Below are 23,459 nucleotides of genomic sequence, written 5' to 3' on the forward strand. Positions count from 1 at the left end.
TTTTGCATTTCATTGGATCTTATATGCTCTGCAGACTTAAACTCTAACTCAGATGCACGTTGGATCAGATTAAATAATTTACTTTGTAACACAACATATGCAGACTATATCTTTAGTAAATAAAAAAGCAGTATTTAGATTTTTTTTATTTTGTATTATTCTGCTGTCCTACTTTACAGCCTTTTGGTAAGCATTTTGCCACTGGGATTTAATGAAAATTTGTCTCCCCCTTGTGGCCAATGCTGAAAAAATAAGTTCAAGTGCACCAGTTTACTACAGAATCTTTGATTCGATTAAAATGAACTCTGGTGCGACTGCTCTGTTAGTGTAGTTTGAGTAAGTGTGAACGCTGCCATCCGAACCCTGGTGTGCATCAAACAAGCGGACCGAGACCCATGAAAAGGTGATTCTCTGTCCGCTTCCAAACAAACTCTGGTGCGGTTCGACTGAAATATGAACGCAACACGGACCAAAGACATCTAAACGAACCAAAAACAGGACGTGATGTCACAAACTGAGACCCTAAAAATGACAGAATGCTCAAGCATATCTGGTTCTTCTCATCATAGGAGCTACACTTCACAGTTATCGTAATAGTCGGAAACACATCTCACAGATCTCTGTTTGTAGACTAGGTCGATTTTCAGATAATGTGACACCCTCGGGCATTTTTGAGTAAAAGTTGGCAAACAGACTTTTCTAGGGGTATTTTTTCTGCTGAATCCATTTTTGCTGTTTGCCAAGCTGTATCTCTTATGTGAAACTCAGTAGAGCGCAAACTCCAAGATGACCTCTAAAATGTCAGGAAATTCCATATTTTAAAACTTTACATCATGCGCGACATCAATTAATGAGTATAGAAAGTTTATTTAGGTGGGAATTAAGGTATTTGTATGTGACAATGATAATTGCATTATTTCTCATTGTAGTCATTTGTTTGGAGTCACATGCATACTATTGTCTTTGGTTCAAAGTGTGTAAATTGAGTTTGGAGTTATCAAATAGGTTTTTTATTCTACTTTCTATTTCTATTACTTTCTGCAGTTATTTCCACACACAAAGTATTTCTCATCAGAATTAATTTCTATATCCAAAGAGCGACATGAACCGACAAAAAATATTTCCAATTGTGGAATTGTACCCATGAAGTTGGTCAGATTATAAGATCACCATTATGGAATCTGTGTGTAGTTTGAAGCCCAATGTCATTCTTTTGTAGTAAGAGAAGAGGAAATGATATCATGCGTTCCGGAGAGCCTTTTCATGTTCCTTCGCTTATTGTTTGGTGGACAGGGTCTCTTAGAAGTGGATCATGATGATGATGATGCTCAAAATAAAAAAGATGACACTCAAAGTAAGGTTCTTAGTGTTGCTCAAGACCTAGTGAACAACTTCAGTTGTGGTAAACACTGGACTCCCAAGCATATTGGTCTAGCAAACACATTGCACCAAGCTACCAGATCAAAATAGCTGGTTGAGCTGTTTCACATGGCTGGTCACTTCATAAGCTACAACAACTTAAAACAGGTTAATACAGCTTTGGCAGAGAGCACACTTCGTACAATGGACGTGGATACAGGAGCAGTGGTTCCACCAAATTTTGTATCCAACAGATTTGTGCACTTCACATGTGACAATATTGACATCAATGATAGCAGTTTTGATGGTAAAAACAGCTTTCATGCAACTCAAGTCGCTGGATGGCAGAGGTCCAGAAGCAGACATGGGGCTGAATGATCTCCATCCATCTACAAAGACTAGTCTTAAAGTTCCTAAAATCATGGAACAACATTCTCCAGCTGCAGTTGTGTCAGGAAAAACAGAACCAGGATCAATTATGCAAACCAACTAGGAATGGTACAATGAGGAACTCCTTGATAATCTGTGGAGCATGTGTAGCACTTGCCAAGACATGGCGTTTTTTTTTTTCAAACGGCAAGATGCAGATATTAAGACAGGTTAGACTAATTTCAATCAGACAATCTGCCCGACCAACTCAGAGGTCACAAGAATTGGCTATATGCCAATTGTACAAGCTCCCGCCCATGAACTCGACACACTCAACACAGTAATACAGAGATGCAGGCACATTGCAACAGCACTTGGTCAACAACACATGGTCCTTACAGTTGACAAAGCTCTTTACTGTAAGCTTATGGAACTCAAATGGGCAAAAGATGAATATCAGGATTTTCTGATCATCGGAATGGGTGGCCTGCACACATCTCTAACCTTCCTGAAGGTTGCAATACACATGCAACCTACGATTGTACACATGCAATCGTCTGGTTTGATGCAAGCATGGATTGAAAGTGGACTTTTTGGTCCAGGTACAGCAGAACAAGTCATCCTCGGCAAAGGGAAGTCTTACTCCAAACTGCTTTGTGGCGCCAAGTCAAGTCAAGTCATCCTCATTTATATAGCGCCTTTTAACAATGTAGATTGTTTCAAAGCAGCTTTACAGAGATAAACATATAATTTAAGGTAACAGAGATTGTTTTGGTTTTATAGCGGTTCTTGAATAATGTTATTTCCAGCTAAAGTTAGTTTTGATTGTTTCACTTCCGTCGAAATGATCATTTGTTAATAAATTAGGGGCCGCTAAGACGACACCGTTCTCTCTAAACATTGATGGCGTTCACATGCGCATTAAGAATTGATTCTGTAGTTATGTGCGTTTGAATATATGTGCGCAAGTTTGTAATTCCCTACAAACCCTGCCTAAACAAACTCTTTGTCTTGCCTATACATTTGATACAGAATTTTGTTTTATTTTATCACTTTGGGTTGGTACGCGAACCGAATTTTCCACAACGCTTTATCTGTAGAGTGGAATAGGGATCCTCCATAGGGAGAGGCTAGTTGGCACTTCAGCACTGCGTTGTCATCGGGTCCAGGTGAAGGTTCTTCAAGCAAACAAGCGGTATGTCCCTTCCTCCGCCAGTGGGGTGAAGACTGGAAGATTCTACACTGCTGCCCATCTTGATGTCACTTCCTCCAGTCCCAGTAACTGTTTGGAACTGATCAGCTGCAGCTGCTCCTCAAGATGTATGAGTGCACGATGTATATGTAAGAAGTTTCGTCTGCGTTGCTCTGCTGCAAGCAAGTGCAAGACAAGTGATGCAGAATGTAGCAATTGCTGAACTGAATAAGAGCACTGCTCTATGTTGTTGTGATCATATTTGAGAATCTTGTCGTACCATTGTTTAAGCTTATGTTATGTCCAACTTCATAAGGTAATTTTAAGCCAAGTTTACTGTATTTCCTTTATCTGTTCAAAGCTTATGTTAGTGGTGTGACACATTACCGTGATATGTGTTGGTAATTTGGTCATTTGTTGCTCAATTCGTAATATTTACAACCAATCTTTCTGGGAATATATTTTGCATAAATAACCCAAAAGAAAATTTAGTTTGGTGAAATTTCAGTCCTTAAACTTGTTTAAGTATTAAACACTTTTAACATAATGTAATAAGATGATGGTTTAAGAAATAGGCCTTTTGCTGTCACCAGCATGATGTTGATCTTCTTACATGGACATACTCAAATACACAAAATAACAGGTCAGTGTCTACCAGAAATATTGTAAGACAGAATATCTAAATTGTTCTGACTATTCAGTTTGTTTCCTTTACTCAATAAATGCTATATCACAATAAAAACAGTTTATATTTGAGCCAGTGTTGAGAAATTAGCTCATTTTAGTGTACGAGGCAGTCATCTTGGATTTTACACTCCAATGAGTTTCACGGAAGAGATACAGCTTGGCAAACAGCAAAAATGGATTCAGCATAGAAAATACCCCTAGAATAGTCTACTTGCCAACTTTTACTCAAAAATGCCAGAAGATTTTTTATTTAGGCACATTTTTATGATTTCAACCTGATCTATTGTGGCCAACGGAGGAATTCCTCCGTTTAGTCCAAAAAATATGGACAATGTATTATTTTCTGTTTTGGTCCGAACCAAAAGAACAGAACTACAAGTGTGAACACACCCGTAAACAACAAATTGGCTCACCATCACTTTCATACAAGGTTAATTGTGTACAGAGAAACAGCTGGGACAATGAAAGTCCTTGACTGGGCCAAATGTTTTCAAAATCAATAAGAATGAAACCACTTTTAACAAATTTTAATACATAAGAAAAAGACCCCAGCTCCATCATAGAAGCCATCTGCAACCATTTGATTGACACCACTTTCTTGAAATTTGCCAAAATGCTCAAAGTATGATGGATTTGCAATGTTCATGAGCTAAAATGAATAAATGATAGTGTTAAAACACTGTTGACACATTTTAAACAGCTCAAAAATAAATAAATAAAAACCCTAAGTAAGGGTTTTCCTCAAAACACAGATCAGAGGTGTACTGAAATGGGAGTGATTCTGATTTACTTTATTTTTTATTCCTGGAATTTTCTGACATGTTCGGGGAGGTTTTACATGTGCTAGATTGGATAAAACAGCACAGAAGATGTGCCAACTAAAAAGAGTACATCAAATATTAACTTGAGGATAGTAAACAGAACTCTGGCGGTGGGTATCAAAGGTGTTGTGTTCTTCCCTCTTCATGTTATGATAGTTGAGGCAGAGGCGGGATTTCGGTCTTAATTCCCTTGAGTGAGATAAGATTTTTCTAAAACACCTCTATTGACACCTCAGCAGGGAGAGCAGAGAGAGCAAGTCAACTGTGGAGAGCAGAAGGTGGTCTTACCGTAGTGTGCTTGGAAGGCCTGGGGTTTGACTACCTGACTGCAGTGGCTGCACATGACCAGGTAGAAGTCATCCTGTGCAGGACATTGGCCAAAGATGGGCATGTCTGCGAAAACACACACAAACACTCATTAGCAGGTCAAAATACCAAGTTTCGTGCTCTTCAGACAAGCAGGCGATTTGAACAACGCAGTTACACATGTAGCAACCTGCATGACTGTAGAAGCTAATATTATTAATCCGCTTGTTAGAAAAACCTAAGACAAATGAATAAATATGGCTTTTCAAATCAGCTGACAATCATAATAACCTTTTTGTTTTTTTATTATATTGATTTTACTTTGAAGAATCAAACATAAATTGAATAATCAAAAGATGTTTTAAGAAGTAATAATTTATTTTTCAAATAGAATAATAATAAAGACATCTACAACTGATAATTGATCAATTTATTCATTCAAATATAAAAATGTAAATAAATAAATGACAAACTGACAAATAAATAAACAACTAAACTGTTTATTATTGTTTAAAAATTTGTGATTACATTTTTAAAAAGCATTTAAAGCAAATAGACAGAAACTATCTGAAAACACTTTATAAAAATACAGGATTTGCGTTTATTTTTTTATTATTAATACTTTTCTAATACTATTCACCAAGGATACATTCAATTGATCAAAAGTGACTGTAATGATGACATTCACAATGTTACAAAATATTTCTTTTACAATGCTTCTTTTTGAATTTTCTATTCATTAAATAATCCTGAAAAAATGTATCACAGTTTCAACAAAAAAAAAAAAAAACTGTTTTGATAACACTGATAATAAGAAATGTTTCTTGAGAAGCAAATCAGCATATTAGAATGATTTCTGAAGAATCATGTGACCCTGAAGACTGGAGTATTGATGCTGAAAATTCAGCTTTGCCATCACAGGAATAAATTACATTGTAAAATGTAAAATTTAAAATTGCAATAACAATTTTTTTTTTACTGTATTTTCAGTCAAATAAATGCAGCCTTAGCATAAGAGACTTATTCAAAAACCTTACAGATCCCAAATTTTTGAATAGTAGAGTACAATTAACAACATTTTTAAATTAAGTAAACATCAAAATCACGCATGTGTGGGTTTTGGGTTGCATGTTCTTGTGCAGCTTTCACTTTCATTGTGGACAGACAGATGACTTCCTGCTGGAATCAGGTCACTCCTGTCCTGATTAGGACTCGAAGTAAACGAGTGTAAGATGCATGTAGAATCTGACCTAACCAGTGAATGGAGCCCGGACTGAATCTGCCATCAATTATACACACACTAAATGCCCAAGTTAACTTGTTTTCACAAAACACACTGTTAATAAACAGTGTCTATCCACTACACTGTCAACGGCCCAGTTCAGGTGAGGCCACCCAGGCCATTCCGGGAAAAGCATCTGGGTGAGTTCACGCAGTACAGACGGTCACTCGCAGCAGCACTACTCTGTTTTCATAAGAAAGGAAACAAATAAGTGATAAGGGATAGCCAGCTACTGTGCCAGCGTTTCAAAGGTTGCCCGAGGAGGGGGTCCTCTGGCAAGCGAGGTGTGTGGGAGAGCCAGTGAGGAAAAGAGTAATTGAGTGGGAGAACGAGGACAGGAAAGAAAGTGAGACTGCAGATTAAGAGTGGCAGTTGTAAAGTAGTGAAATCTGCAAGGCCGAAAGATTATAGAGCAAGTGGAGGAGAGCCGTACAGTAGGTGGCATTTGGCGTTCAAGATTCATACTTTCAGAAAGTGCCCTGAATTGACAGCAGAGTTTGTGGTAAACAGTCTACCCAAACCGCACAAATAACTGCACTGAAAATAGATGAAAGCAGTAGAACAAAATATCTGCATGTTAAAAAAATAAGGAAAGAAAAAAAATGGCTTCTATTCTTAGCCATTTAGCAAGGCTTAATGTGGCCCCTGCTCCAAATGCAAACTACCTGTTTCGTACACTCAGAGAAAACATCTAAAATACTTGACCTGTCTTGAGGTCAACAACATGCAAATGACCATTTTCAAACCAAACAGATTGTATGCTGAACCAGGGAAAAACAACATTATTTGTTTATGGGCAAAACGTTCAAATAATCAGTGCGATTTGAAAGCCACTGTAAATGTCATTCTTCGAATATAAATAGACACACCTAAAGCTGTTTATTTATTAATTAACATTTTAAAATTTTAATAATCACATTTCAAACTGACAAATAAGTAAAAATCCAAAACGATTTAATAATACACTAATTTTTTATACAAATGGACAAAGAAAAGTACATTTTAAAACTCAATATGTTTGTTACATTCATTTGTTGCATAACTATATTGTATATTATAGATTAAATGTGTTAATCTTTTCCACACAATGAAACTTCTTGTGATCCTGGCTAATGCTACAACATCAGATCCGGTGGTTTGAATTCAGATGCGTCTGTTTTTTTTTTTAAAATGCAACAACATCAGTTATTTATGATGACGTTAAAAATGGGTTTTGAATCATGGCCAAGCAGCTGACATGTTGAGTCATGGTGCTAATGCAGGAGATGTGGGTTTGATTTTGACTTGTGTACTTTTTTTATAGAATAATATTAAGAAAAATTCAATAAGATCCATTTTTCACCATGGCGTTGAGAATGTGTTTGGGATATAAAGGCCTAGCAGTTGCACGATGAGTCTTGGTGCTCATGCAGGAGATGTAAATTTGTGTCCGGCTTGTGTCCTTTTATGAACTATTTGTTAAACAATCCTACAAGATCAGTTATTCTCAATGTGTTTGGGATGATGCCCTTGATGCCCATGCAGCAAATGTGGGTTTGAGTCTGACTTGCATTCAAATAACACGTCTCCGACCAACTTTCACTGGGTTAGATATTGAAATGCACTGACAATACATCTTCACATTTAACTTGCAACACCTTTTGTAAAGACTTCATAAACATAAACCAAAGGGGTAAACGAGCAGCAAGCTTTATATTCGGAAGTGTTTTGTCAGCTGAAGATGTGGAGCTCAGAGAGGCACTATTAGTCTGAGAGCCAAGAGGTTAATTAGTGTGAGTGATTAAGAGAGGGGACAGGAGCAGCGCTGTTACTGCTGTTCCACTGCAGCTCCTTCACATAGAGACACAAGGACACTTCAAAAAACATCACTGGCTGAAAAGATGACATCGAGTCGCCAGCGTCACCTGGGCGTACCTGTGATGCTCTCACAATAATCACTGCAAATCAGAACAATAGCCTCCAGGAATTCACAAAAGATGAGGAAGTAGATAGCCAGGGCTAGGGTTTTGATCAAGAGTTATTCTGATTCAAGATGTTTGCAATCCTAAATCTTGTCATCTTTTCAGAGATATACTAATATATGGCGCACTTACATTCCATTATTAATCGAATTAAATGTGTGAGTTGCTGCCTTATTTAGTATGTCTGTTATAACTGCGTCCAAGTAACCAAACCAGTTTGGTCATGTTCAATGAAATGACTACATAACACATAATTAAAAAACAGCTCCCTTTTTTAATCTCTAAAAACATCACTGTGCGAGTGCAACTGAATTGTATTAATTTCCAAACAAAACAATTCAAAAGTTGAAGCGTGATCTGACGACATAAGGACAAACAGGCTAAATGAAAATCACTTTATCAAATATCAGTCTATGCTTTTAGGTGTATGTTAAACATCATGTTACATTTATGGACATTTAGCATGCTAATACATTTCCTTTCAAACATTTGTGGTCTGTTAGATTGTTTAATGTTTTTGAAAGAGGTCTTTTATGCTCACCAAGGCAAAGTAAAAACAGTAATATTGTGAAATATTGTCACATGATCCTTCAGAAATCATTCTAATATGCTGATTTGGTGCTCAATAAAGATTTCTTATTATTATCAATGTTGTAAACAGTTGTGCAGCTTAATACAGTGCCTTGCAAAAGTATTCGTCCCCCTTAATTCTATATTTTTTTTTACATTTTTGTTATGTTGCTGCCTTGTGTAAAACTACTTTTTCACATCAATCTACACTCCATACACCATAATGACAAAGTAAAAAACAGATTTGTGAAATAAGTACATTGCATAAGTATTCAAACCCTTAACTCAGTACTTAGTTAAAGCACCTTTACAGCCTCAAGTCTATTTGGGTATGATGCGACAAGCTTTGCACATCTGCATTTGCTGATTATCTGCCGTTCTTCTCCTCAGATCCCCTCAAGCTACATAGGGTTGAATGGGGACCGTCGGTGGACAGACATTTTTAGGTTTCTCCAGAGATGTTCGAGTGGATTCAAGCCCAGGCGCTGGCTGGGCCACTCAAGGACATTCACAGAGTTGTCCATAAGCCACTCTTGCATTGTCTTAGCTGTGTGCTTAGGGTCATTGTCCTGTTGGAAGGTGAACCTTCTTTCCTGTCTGAGGTTCTAAATGCTCTGGACTAGGTTTTCATCCAGGCTATCTCTATATTTTGAAGGCATTGAGATTTCCTTCTACTCTGACGAGTCCCCCAGTCCCTGCTGCTGAAAAACACCCCCACAGAATGTGAAAAAAGGGGTACAAATACTTTCGCAAGGCAGTGTATTTTTCTGCAAACCATGATACATTTTTTTTCAAGATTCTTTGGTGAATAGAAAGTTATAAAAACAGCGTTTGTTTGAAATATCATTTTTTTGGCAAGAATGTAAAAAGTCTTTACTGTCACTTCTTTACATTCTTCCTTTCTGTATTTATTTCTTTAAAAAAAGTAGTAATAATAATCTTAAAAATAATAAATAATAATCTTTCCGACACCAAACTTCTGACTGGTATATACATGGCCTAGTACACACACTCCAGATCATTAAAACTAGTGCTGTAAATCTAACTCATTAATTTTATACAATTGATAATATTACAAATATTTAACTTAATTTGACATGGCCTCTAAATTTTTTTTTTGAAAAAACATTAAGATGTGACAACAGCTGAAGTCTGTCTGCCAGATGCATACATATGCCTGACATATTTCTGTATCGTCTTATATTCTATACAAATGTTGGGGGGATTTTTCTCAGCAGATATTCAAAGCCTTAGTCATATAAGTGGGCAAGGTGTATTTAAATTGTCGGAATAAGTACTTCTACACTAGGCAACGTCTCCATATTTTTCGCACATTTAAATTATACAAATGCACGCAGGTAGAACACACAGATAGTGACTCATTCAGAGTACCCTCAAAGGTTGCATGCTATATGTTTAACTACAGAGAGAAACCATCAGAGTACGTGTCCTTTAAAAATTCCAAATGAGCTTTACGGCGTAACAATGGAATAAAACCTGAGCCTTAGCGCTCCTCCAGTTATCAATCCCAACATTAGACAACAACATGCTTGCGACAGCATATCCGAGATGCAGACAGGATACGCTCGCTCCATCAGAGCTGGGTTGACTTGACATTAAAACCAGATATTCTAGTGTCTTCTAATCATGTGTCTCAGGTCTGAGAGGAAGTGGAGGGCAGACAGAATGTGCTGAAAGAGAGAGAACAGAGATGCGGATGGAAGCGATGGATGTGAAAATGGAGGGAGAAAAAGGAAGAGAAAAAGATATTGTGACAAAGCGAGAGAGACAGAGATAGCGATAAGGTGAGAGGGAGAGACGAGAAGAGAGAGAGAGAGAGAGAGAGAGAGACTGTGAGTGGATAATTTGACCATCCCCTTTACTGTCATTGATAAATGATCTAGGTAGAGAAGCTCTTAGAAGCCCAGTGCACGAACACACTCGGAGGTTTAACTCCACGCCTGGTGTGTCTGCATTTCCACCCCTCTCGCTTTTCCTCACCACACATCTCTCCATTCAGTCACCTTTCACTGATCATCGTACGGCAGTTGTGCAAGTGCGAAATAGAGTGTTTCACTGTTTTTATGTGTGTTTGTGGGAACACCAGCTTCTGGGGGTCTTTCAGGTCATGCTGGTTTGGGTGTTTTTTGGTTGGGTAATCATTCTTTAGTTACTGATGGAAATGAGGACTGGTAATCTTAAATACCCAAAACTGGCTCCCCATTGGCCTGTTAAACCGGTTGCTGCCTTATCTTAAACTACTTTAAATGACTTTTTCACATCAATCTACACTCCATACGCCATAATGACAAAGTAAAAAACAGATTTGTGAAATAAGTACATTGCATAAGTATGTACTTAGTTAAAGCACCTTTACAGCCTCAAGTCTATTTGGGTATGATGCGACAAGCTTTGCACATCTGCATTTGCTGATTATCTGCCGTTCTTCTCCTCAGATCCTCTCAAGCTATATAGGGTTGGATGGGGACCGTCGGTGGACACAGACATTTTTAGGTTTCTCCAGAGATGTTCGAGTGGATTCAAGCCCAGGCACTGGCTGGGCCACTCAAGGACATTCACAGAGTTGTCCATAAGCCACTCTTGCATTGTCTTAGCTGTGTGCTTAGGGTCATTGTCCTGTTGGAAGGTGAACCTTCTTTCCTGTCTGAGGTTCTAAATGCTCTGGACTAGGTTTTCATCAAGGCTATCTCTATATTTTGAAGGCATTGAGATTTCCTTCTACTCAGACGAGTCCCCCAGTCCCTGCTGCTGAAAAACACCCCCACAGTATGATGCTGCTACCACCACACTTTACTGTTGGGATGGTTTTGTGCAGGTTTACTCCATTCATGATGCTTGGAACTGAGGTTCCTCAGACCAGAGAATATTGTTTCTCACAGTCTGAGAGAGTCCTTTAGGTGCTTTTTTGTAAATTCAAAGTGGGTTTTCATGTGTCGATATGAGTAATTTTTTTCTTCTTCACGATAACGATATATATCACGATATAGATAATGCTTTTAATAAGATTTTTATGATATATATATATATATATATTTTTTTTTTTCCAATTCTTACCATTTTCAATATAATTATAAAAACTAATGCTAGCCTAAAACAACTGTTAGGATAACTAAAGATAAGTAAACTGATAAAGAAAGAGCAAAGAAAGCAAACTACAATAGAACAATGACATAAATGAAATAGACCTACTTGAAAAACTTCAAGCACTAGAAAATCAAATGTATAAAAAAAACTATGCACAGTCTTTACTGTGCAAATTAGATATACATCTATTCTTATTAAAGTTAGAAAAGTAATTCAGTCAAGAGCGGTGAGAGATTGAACTTTTTTGTTTAATTAGCATTAATAATGACAGCAGGTAAATTTGGATGATGTCACTTTACTCGTGCGTTTTCTTTCTCAACAGTTTACGTTCATTTAAGACATAAATGACTCTGTTTACTTGTAAATACATGGTCACTTTGACACCTAGGTATGTGCATTTAACCATTCAAGCCCAATTAGTTGGCAAAAAATTGTCTCTCAGAGACCACGCGCATATACTGAAATGAGTTCTCTTTCGCGGCTTAATGCGCTGAATTGACAAAATGTTCAGTTCTAAATATATAATCAAAATAACCGTTATATACAGTAGAGGTTTATGATGGCACGGAGACAGACCATTAAATTTGTATCTTTGTTCAAATACATTCTCAAAACTACAAGCAAAACTTAAAGGTTGTTTGTTTGTCATATTCACTGAGGTTAGTAACGTGGTCGGTTTCGGTTATGTCATCCTTCATCTCTCAAGTGAGTCGCAAATGGGTAATAAAGAGCCCAATTACAACTTCTGGCCTCCATTGCCTTTGACCACTTTCGACCAAGTAAGTTGGATTTTTTACTAATCTCAGGGCAGTTCTGGAGTTTGTGAGAGATTGTCAAGAACAGGAATTGGGAACACTAGTTAAATTAGTTCTTTTAATAATACATTTAGAGCTTTTTAATAAGCTGTCTAAAACAGAACATTTTCACAAAATGATGGCTAAACATGGAAACTGTACGACAGGCTCGCTTCTCCGTCAAATAGCAGCAACACTGGATCAATATTAATATCTCTAATTATCATTCAAGGAAAACTGAAACGTGAAAATCTATTTTTATAATATTCTTCTATGTACCTGTCTATGTTTTAATTACTGCTGCGAGGGACTCATGCAAACTTCAAAATTGGAAAATGAACTGGGTTTCTCTGGGATAGTGTCATTCACAGATTCAGTTTCAGCTGAACATTAAAAGCTGTACAAGCTTTAAAGAGACAGTTCACCATAATTGAATCAAGTCGTACCAAACCCCTATGAATTTCTTTCTTCTGCGGAACATAATAAAATATATATTTGACTTTTTTTTTCTTTTCTTTTTACAAATGGAAGTCAATGGTCATCAAAATGGTTTGGTTACCAACATCCTTTAAAATGTATTTTGTGTATCACAGAAGAAAGAGAGTTTGAAAGAAAGACAGGTTTGGAACTACAGCTGTGGAATAGAATTAGTTTCTATGATGCATCGCGATGCTAATGTGAACGATTCTGCATCAATGCATAAAAATAAAATAATTACATTTTTAAAAATTGTAATTATATAGGCCTTTCATACATATTAATGTACTGTTTCAGTGTAAATAAAGTATTCTTATTATATATTTAAAACAGTTTTACGTCCTTTACGTTTAACAGTTGTATGTCCTTCGGAAGCAAAGGATTTACATCTGATGTTTGTACTAGATAAATCTACCTAACTTTTAGAAATATCTGCTTTCAAGCAACAGAGGGAAACACTCACTGCTCTTGACTGAATAACTTTCATAGGTTGAATAATAATTGACATATTTGTAATTAATACACTAAAGACTATGCAGCCAGTGATTATTTATACATATAATTATTGAATTTCTGTACTTGAATGCTTCTGTTGAATAGATTTATTTGTATTTGTTCTTAAGTTTGTTATTTGCATCTTAGTTCATATTTTTTTTAAACAGTGATAAAATAGCAAAAATGGACCATATTGTGAGTATTAAATAGTATTTATTATTAATAAAAGAATTGGATAAAAAGATGCATCATGATGCATTCGAGAATAGTTTTATAATCCAATCGTTATCCTCTGAATCATAATCCAATCGTATCATGAGACAAATTCTATTTGGAACAACAGAGTAAATGATGACAGAATTTAAATTTTTGTGTGAACTGTCCCTTTAATCATTATTATATAGATGTGCATTTTTAAAGGATTTTTTCCTTCTCCTTTTTTTCCTTTTGCTTGGATCATCCTGCGGCCCAGTTCCTGACTATACAATAACACATGGTGCTCTTAAGGTAAGGTATAGGCTAGAAGCAATAATTTCCACATCTACAGCACAACATAAGCTGCTTTCAATACATCCAGTAACATAAATATTTCAGGCGTAGACCAAGCTGAAATTGAAACTACAACCTTCATAAAGATGTGTTCAAGACTTTGACTTTACTCTGACCTGAGAACAGTTATGCTTAAAAATAAATCAGAATTTAGATAGAAAACACTAATTAAAGCATAACATAAAACCACCAATGATTTCAGTCCATAAAGGCGAAAGGTGTCGTTTTTCGCCTTACGCAACCCAAAGGTTGACATATCTGACAGATTCCTGTGCGACGACTTTAAATCTTCTAATTTACTCTAAACTGTGATGCACATAATGGCTATTGTTTGTCAATGCAAATGCCCTGTTAGATAAGTGTTCCGACAGGTACAGTATCTCACACTTCCTATACTGAAAGAAAAATAGAGAAAACATGTTTATTAGCTTCATGGCAACTTAGGACAAAGCTAAGATCTACTAGAATGATCTAAATCAAAGCGATTCAAAAGTAATATATTTACAAACAGGCATGACAGCAACTGCAAGGTGTCCTCTACTGAGTACGGATCATTAATATGCTAGTTATACATATTTAATTTACAAAAAGGAGGATTTAAAAATATGATCGACAACTACCTTGACCATTATACATGTAAATGATACCGCTGTCACCTATATTCATTTAAATCTAAGTAAGGGATCATATACAGACAGACAGTCATTATCACAAAATAAACAGGGTGATCAGGACCTCAACGTGAAGCAGCTAGTTAACAAATCAATAATAAATGAAATAATTACTCCTTTAGATTATTTTAAGACAAAAAGACTGCAGTGTCCATGAACACTGAAGACAATCTCTGAATGGTGTCAGAGTTGTCTGGCTGTAAGATCTAACAGTAAAATTTACTAAATGAGTTACTTTTACTCAAATATTAAAGTTAATTGTACTTAATAGAAAAAAAGTTATGTGAACTCAATAATTGATTATATTAAACTGAATGAGTTACAGCAGATTTCTAGTTCCCGGCATGCTTTGTTCTTGACTGTTAAAGTAGAGCAAGTTTAAATTAAAAAGTTAAAATGAAGGGTTATTTTATGGGTTTGTGGAGAGGGAGAGATCTGTTAGTGTTTAATGTTCTGTTATGTTGGAATTAAAGAGTTTCTGGTATGTCTGAGTTTTGGGTTTAAAAAACTTGGGTTAAGTGTTGGGTTTAAAAACACTACACAATTATCATTGTGCCTAAGAGAAGGGCCAGTGATCAAGAAGAGGATTGACCAAATCACATTCATAAAACATGTGTACACACAGATTTGAACTTAGTACGCTAAAATCCACGTTCATATTTGATGTGGAAAAGTGCTTAGCACCACGTCAGGGTCTAAGCAGATGTACCCACTTTTCCTTGTGGGATAAAGTCGGAGTACTGCAGGTATTTGGGAATATAAGTAATTCTTTCTGTTTGCCATTCTCAAGTAAAGGATTTGGACATTGACTGGTGATCTTTTATATGTTAATTACATTAATTAGGGGGCGTTTACAAGTTGGAGATTTGAAACCATTCAGCTGTGCACAATTTCAGGATAATTTGCGTTTTATAGATTTCACATCTGGAAGAGAGGTTTTTGTGCTTATGTTCATTCTCTGAATCACACATTGGAGAAATGATCGTAAGATCAAATGTTGGATGGTTTTATCACAACATTTTAAAATGAGGCCGATTAAACTATATATTGCTTTATTTAAAAAGCAATGGCTGTGCACACTTCAGCACAGTGATGCTGAATGCCAAGCAATTAAATTCAATTTGTATTACATACAGTATTTAAGTGGATTTATTTTTTTCAATTTAAGAAATACTCTCTTTATGTGGACTCAACAAATATTAGTTTTAAAACTTAAATGGTTTAAGGCAATCGGTTTACTCAAATGGTTTGAGTTACCGTAATAAGTTTGGGTTTTACAGTCCACTTATCCGGAAAATAAATACATGGTCCGGAAATATTGAAATTGTATTTAAATGGCGTTAGTAGTAGTGTACTTTTAGAGGACGCAGAAACACCGAATTATTTCCTGGATAAACTGTCCCTTATACAGAGAAATATTTGACTAATAATCAGAATCTAAATATTCCATAGAGATGTGTAATAAAGAAGCATAATTCGGCAAACAATCCAGACTGCATAACTCTGACATTTAAATACTTAGTGTATCAAAACAAAATGTGTGACTAGAGTAAACTTATTCAAATATACTACGCTTACAGGCTTCTATTCAAAATAATGGTGTCTGAACACATTTAAAACATTTCAAGCATGACAATTACGTGTATATAGCATGTATTCTACTTTTAAAATCTTTTAATTTTACCTCCAACCCACACGTGCTAACATGCAACCCAGACATGTAATGTTTCTATAGAACAATCTATGTAAACACACACATTAAAAAGCTAGTTTCTAACACTTTTGACTATCGTAAGAGCAGAGTTTACAGGGACAGTTCTGTCAAAAGTCAGCCGCACTTGTTTCACAGTGAACCGGTGCGTGAAAAGTGTGGACACACCAAAACAAAAACACACCTTTGACCAGAGAAAGCAACACTACTCACCGTCTCTGCAGAGTCTCATGGCTTCGCGATTTTTCCCGCACTCTTTCAAACTTTCTTCCAATTCTGTACCTGAGGAAGCAATTTGGGTCGTGTTACATAAATAGTTACACTTGCTGGCTTGTTCTCGCGTTTCTTAATATTTCAAAACTGCACGCAGTCGGGCAAACGCTCGCGATCTGACGCGGCTGCCCGCTGAAACGCAATGGCCGACGGCGGCCGATCAACTCACCGTCGCTCCCGTAGAGTTTCACAGCATCGACCCAGCTGCTCCAAGGCTGTCCCAGCATTATTTCAGGACTAGGCAGGGATCTGCGCTCCGCCACAGTCGCCATTGCTGTGGAGGCTTCTCCCCGCTGGAGCTGTGTCTGCTGCTGCTTCAGCCTGGCCGCTCTGCGCTGCTGCTGCTCCCCCCTGACGTCATCATCGGCCCTTTCCGACATTCTTTCCGCTACAATGTAACAACACAGCAATGAGCCGAGCGGATTCCTTCAATGAATGACATTGAGCCGAACGAGCGATTCATTCACGAGCTCGGCTGTCTTTCTTCCCCCCTGCACGAGACGGCGTGTATCGAAACATACGTTAAGAGGAGATTACTGAGATAAAAGTTTAAGGACGACCTCAAAACTTCCTTTCACTGACGAGTATGCGCGAAATAATGAGACCATAGGTTTCACCGGAATGTTTGCCTTATTATACTGTCACACATATTAAAACGTATCTTAATATGTTTTTTTTTTAATTATAATTATTAAAAATAAATAAAAAATACCACTCAACGGACTTGGGAATTCCCCATTCTCTTGATATTGACGCCCCTAAATTTAGGACATGACAATAAAAAACAGGCTACTAGAAAAATGAAATACACATACTTTTTCCAAGATTTTTTTTTACACCTATTCCTTTGTATGACTTTCTTTGACCAACAAAAACAAAATGCTAAACAATCTAATCCCACTGGTAGCCTACTCTGTTTTTGACCAAATTTACTTTCGATTTTGAAGGGTCTAAAAATGTTGTTTATGTAGCTTATTTTATACAGCGTTATCAAATATAAATAAAAGTGCATATCTTGATTTCATGTGGATTTTTTTTGTGTGTGTAAATAGTCAAGACTACAACTGTTTAATTTCAGTTTGTCCCGCATGTAAAACAGTTCATACAGATACAACTACCATATCTGACACATAATTATTAAATATTTATATTCAAATACTCTATTTTAATTGTATTATTAAGATTGCTTTTTCAAATAAAACTTGATCACAAAACATGTAAACATGTCCATGGTCACAATTGGGACCAGTAGGAAACTCAGAGCCCCATTTTATTTATTTGCATTATAAATTATTACATTAATAAAGCATAAAAGTCCAAATAAATGTGCTTTTATTCATGGATTACCATTAGCCCACAATTGCTTGATAGTAAAATCAAATATTAAATAATTATTGTTTGTTTGGTCTTAATGAGCAATTTGAGAAATGTTTGACTCTAGTTTCCACCGGTTGCAATTGTGACTAGAACTAAAACACATAATTTATTTAACTATTTTTTTTCAATGCATGCAGTTTGTTAAATTGGGCAATCCAAGGAGCAAAACATGTGTTCATTTAAAAAATTGGGGATTAAAGGGGTTAAAACAATAGTGCATATGGCAAACAACGGAGAGACGTCTACATGGCAGGTTGGCAGCCATTTTAATGACAGCCAGAAATTAATCATTTGATGCACTGAACATCAAATACTGAGTGATTTGACATTTTCAACAGTCATTTATCCAAAGAACAGTTTGACTCAGTTGCATGAACCGGCATTGCTGCAATTCTTTACCAAACTTTCACAAACACTACCTGGTTGATAATTAAAGTTAGAGGTAAGACTGTTAAAAAGTATATAAATACGTGCGTGCTCTAAATTTAATGTACTCTGATCAGCCACGTGTTATGAATCACATTTTGGAGCACAGGCATTAGCAAATAATTTCTAGGCTATACTTAGCCATTTCTCCTCTTGCAAGAATGTGTCTCTCATACACAATCAAATATGTCTGGGCCAATTCATCTACAATAAGAACAGATAGTAGAGGCAAACATGTCTTAATCAGATGCAAAATAGCTTTAAGCTTATTTTGTGATTTATGCAGTCAAATTACAATAAGTCATTACCTAAATGTATGTGTTTATATTAAACAAAAGTAAGTCTGTAGGATATGCAAGAGCTGGGTCATTTAAAAAAATTACTGCAAAAATGTTTTGATTAACAGTATTTACTCTGTTTCCCCATGAAAATTATCCCATCATTTACATCCTAAGTGTATATGCTTTTCTTCTTTCAGCCAAACAAAATAGGAGTTATATTAAAAAATATCCTGCCACTTGCAGCTTTATATTGGCAGTGAATGGTACCATTTTTTTGAAGCCCAAAAAAGCACATCCATCCATCATAAAAGTAATCCATACGGCTCCAGGGGGTTAATAAAGGCCTTCTGAAGCGAAGCGATGTGTTTTTGTAAGAAAAATATCCATAATTATAACTTTATAGACGGTAATTACTAGCTTCCAGTAACGTCGTTAGTCCACGCGTTCACGAGAGAGTCGAGTTCCGAGATGTAGGCTGTAGGAGTAGCGTAAGCTTAGGTGAGAGTACATGCCTCTCGCAGTTCAAACAAATAGGGCTGGGTAACAAACTCAAGCTCCTCTGACATTTCTCTTAAAAAATTCTCATTTTACGCTTCCGTGTTTGTCAACACATCATGGCCAGGTCAGAGTTCACTCTTCCACCTGACTCGCGTATGGCCGTAACCGGATAGATGTGCTTTTTTAGGCTTCAAAAAAATGGTACTATTCACTGCCATTATAAAGCTTGGAAGAGCCAGGATATTTTTAATATAACTATTTGTGTTTGACTGAAAGAAGAAAGTCATATACACCTAGGATTGCTTGAGGGTGAGTAAATTATAGGATAATTAGCATTTTTGGGTGAACTAACCCTTTCAAGGTGCAATGTGTAATTTTTAGCAGCATCTAGGGGTGAGGTTGCGAATTGCAACCAACAAAAGTTACGGTGGCCGACAGGAAAAGATGTCGTCGTCTGAGACAGCAGAGAGTAGCCAGTTCAGCAATGTTTCTTTACCAAAGATAAATTAAGAAATTATGTTTACTTATTTATTCAGTAAAAAGATATGTTATTGCGAATATTATTGTTACTTGTTTATCATTGTGTCAGTGTTCTATTCACTAGCTTCTTTGCACAAAGATAAACATAGTAACGAAACACGTTTGTCCATTTAGGGCCACTGTAGAAACATGTCGGCGCATTTCAATGTAAGGGGACCCGCGGTGTATGTAGATAGAAATGGCTCATTCTAAGGTAATAACAATATAACGGTTCATTAAGTAAGGTCTTTATACACCACTGAAAACATAGTTATGTATATGATATTGCATTTCTGTCAACAGATCCAACCAAATGTTACACAATGCACCTTTAAATGTATTCAAACTTGTTTCCACTGTGAAAAATAATGCCTTATGTCCAAATATAAGAGGACTAGTCCTTAAGGTCCATTCACACCAAGCACGATAACAATAAAGATAACTATATTATAGGGGTGTAACAATACATTGTGTCACACAATATATCACAAAAAAAAAAAAAAAAAAAATATGTATCGTCGTGGATAGTGACAATCTGCATTGTGCATAGCTCACCCAAAATAAAAATTGAAAATTATAGAATGAAAATTACTGTGTGAGAAAAAAAAAATCAAGTTTACAGAGTTTTAGTGACAGTGCTACATTAAACTACAATATATAATGTTGAATATAATGTATAATAATGCAATGGGGGAATATTTGTGGGTCCTGATAATGCCAAATGTTTTATGTTACCAGTAAAAAGTTGCCTACATTATTTTAAATGCATCTAGTCAGTGACAGAGTGCAAGCATATTCATCTAACATAATTCTGTATTATCAGTTTCAGAATCATGAATATTTTTATTCTAGTGTCACCTTTGTCCTGTGCATTGGGTTGCCAGCACCAAATTAAAGCCTATTCATTTTCACCCCCAAAGTAATAATTTAGTATTTTAATCAATCAATCAATGCATTTTTGTTAACCTTTTACCGTATGTCTTGGAGTATCGCAATAATATCATATCGTGAGTTCAGTATCGTATATATCGAATCGTGAAATTAGGGTATCGTTACACCCCAACTATATTAGCGTAAACACCAGCAGACGATATCGTTCTGTTTATTCTAAGTGCATGCATGTCTGTCACTTTAAATGCTCGAGCTTGTTACAGCAGGATGGATTCTGATTGGCTGTCAATGATTTTATCATTCATCAGCTGGATAAAATCATTCTGAAAGTGATTCCAACCTCTGTACTGTTATCGTTATAGTGTGAACTGCTATTCTTTAATATTGAGAACGATTTTTAAAACTATATCTATAAACTAAACTTTATCTTTATAGTTATCGTCCTTGGTATGAACAGGCCTATACTGTATAATAATGCATCTATTAACAATTCACTACCATAGCCCACTAAAGATATAGTTATACCTGCTATGACTTAAAAATGATCTAAACAAATTTTGCAACTACACAATTAATCTATCTGATAGGTTTGATCAAATAAAGATAAACCCAAAAATAAAAACCCTAGGGTGAAATTGTTCAAAAGTTTATATTTATGTTCACACGTCATACCTTGTCAAAAGTAAAAATTGGAACAACACTGGTCAAGTCAGTAGATCCTCATCAGCTTTGGTGATTCCAGACTGCCACACAAGCTGGTGAGGGAATCTGTGGAAAGGAAACAAAGGAAAGGCATGTTAGCAGCATTGTTTCCATACTCAGTGTGAACTAATCACAGTTTAGGGAATTGGACATTTGTTTTTTGACTAACCCAATCTCAAGGGAAAACATAACTATTTTACCAGGTGGCAATTTCATATCAAAATCATATGATGTGAAGGATACAAAAATGTAAGATTTTTTAGAAAAAAAGTAAGCATGAGGATCACACTGGGGAGTAAGCAGATTGTGTAAAAACGTATGAAAAAGAACATACAAATTCATACGAATTAGACAATTTGCCAAAACGTAAAATAGCTATGAACTGCCATGAGACTGTTGTTTTTGACAGAGGAGCCTTCCTGACCTAAGGCCAACAGAATCGTACTGTTGCTTTCTTTACAGGTTTTTACTAGCTCAAGATCTACTTAAGGAGGAGCCCGTCGCTACAGAGTAATCCAATCCAATAACGACTATCCCCGGCTAACCATCTGAGAGCCCTTCAGTTGACAGCCTGATAATCCGTCTCAGGGATATAAGGAACTAGTGAAAATGTTTTATGCTCAATTCAACATTAAAATCATAACCTAATTAACTTACATGAAAAAAGCAGAATTCGCACTGTATGACTTCATCCATTTATGTAAAATGAAAAATGTTTCTGGTAAGCCATTACAATACATATCAGAATCAATTATAAGCAAATAATAGACATACACAAACAGCGTCATTCTGATGGTAACTGAATGACTATTAGCCTGTTGTTTGTGTCAATGGAAGGTGATGAATGCATTACGCATCAAGTGTTCAGGGAAACGGAGGCTGATTGACTTGATGATGAGATGTTCTTTGTGATGTCAAAGATTTCCCCTACAGTGTTTCTACCATTCAACAGAACTATGAAAGGTCTTTCCGTTTCTAGTGCAAACACCCACTCTTTGTAAACAGAGTTACACTAAAAACAATTAATATTCCAAATTTGGCATGCACAGCTAAAGCCGTTACATACAAAGCTTGTTTGTTCCAATATCTTTGAACTACAGTGAAAACAGCATGAGCCATCAGAGGTTTTAATTTGAAGAAATAGTCAATCTGTTAAACATTTAATTTTAAAATCATTAGTCATTTATGTAGTTACCATTTGATTTATTATTTAATCATTTATTCGTTGTTTGAATATTTTTACTGATTTGTTATTTTATGTTTGTATATTGTATATTACTATATTTCATATATATTGTTGTTTAATCTTATGATTGAAAGGTTTATGGGATGTTTGTCTTTATGAGTAATAGAATGTAAGAGATATGAGAATTCATTCATTTCAAGATTTTACACATCACAGGATGTAAACGCTTCTGCTTTGGTATAATAACACTTGTTGGATTTGTACTTGTCAGACATACTCTGAGCATTGAAACATACGATTAAGAAAACTAAGATTATTCATTATTAAACTCTTCTTATTTTTTATTATCATCACTTCATCTCCTTCTGCTCTTTCCTGACGTTCTCAGCCAAACTCTCAGGCGGATAGAAGACTGTTATTAGAGTTTTAGGTACCAGACAAGACTTGCTTTTGACAGGTTTTACTGGTTTTGGACAAAAGACAAAATATCTTTTGACAGGAGCCGAGGTCAGATCTGATATATTTCTGATGCGAGATCCATCCGATCTAGCATTTCTCTACAGTATTTATTGATCGCATTGTTAATGTTAGTTAACACAAACGCAACTGTTCATTGTTAGTTCATGTTAGTGCAGGTTCATTAAATAATATAATATACAGAAACTACTTTTGATTTAAGCATGTATTAGTAGATGTTAAAGTTAACATGAACTAAGGTTACTATAAGATTTAGAAGCATTTTTCATAGTTAGTTCATGTTTACTAATGTAGTTAACAAATGAAACCTTCTTGTAAAGTGTTACTGAAAAAACACAGTGTATACACAGCACACAATATATATAAACACAATCATTTTATTACAAAATGTATGTGTGTTTGAGTGTGTGTGGTCTGAAAACACCCCTGGTCGTCCCCTCCTGAATGATGCCCCTTTTGTGTAAAGTTTCATTTACAAAT

At 35.9% G+C, this 23,459-nt stretch overlaps 1 protein-coding gene across 2 annotated transcripts in view; it reads right to left on the reverse strand.

The window, feature by feature from the left end:
- Positions 1-23,459, reverse strand: part of LOC130075963 (ataxin-7) — a 41,679-nt gene that overhangs the window by 17,587 nt on the left and 633 nt on the right. For both annotated transcript variants that reach the window (XM_056240834.1, XM_056240833.1), the window contains exons 2-5: positions 21,287-21,382; positions 16,792-17,010; positions 16,563-16,631; positions 4,717-4,821 (exon numbers count right to left, since the gene is read on the reverse strand). In XM_056240834.1, coding sequence (XP_056096809.1) covers positions 4,717-4,821; positions 16,563-16,631; positions 16,792-17,002 — 385 coding nt within the window. In that variant the 5' untranslated portion in view covers positions 17,003-17,010; positions 21,287-21,382. The remainder of the gene's footprint in view (positions 1-4,716; positions 4,822-16,562; positions 16,632-16,791; positions 17,011-21,286; positions 21,383-23,459) is intronic.

The sequence above is a fragment of the Rhinichthys klamathensis genome, unplaced genomic scaffold (genome assembly GCF_029890125.1).
Source record: "Rhinichthys klamathensis goyatoka isolate OS25496 unplaced genomic scaffold, OSU_Roscu_1.1 h1tg000613l_1, whole genome shotgun sequence".
Classification (NCBI taxonomy): domain Eukaryota; kingdom Metazoa; phylum Chordata; class Actinopteri; order Cypriniformes; family Leuciscidae; genus Rhinichthys; species Rhinichthys klamathensis.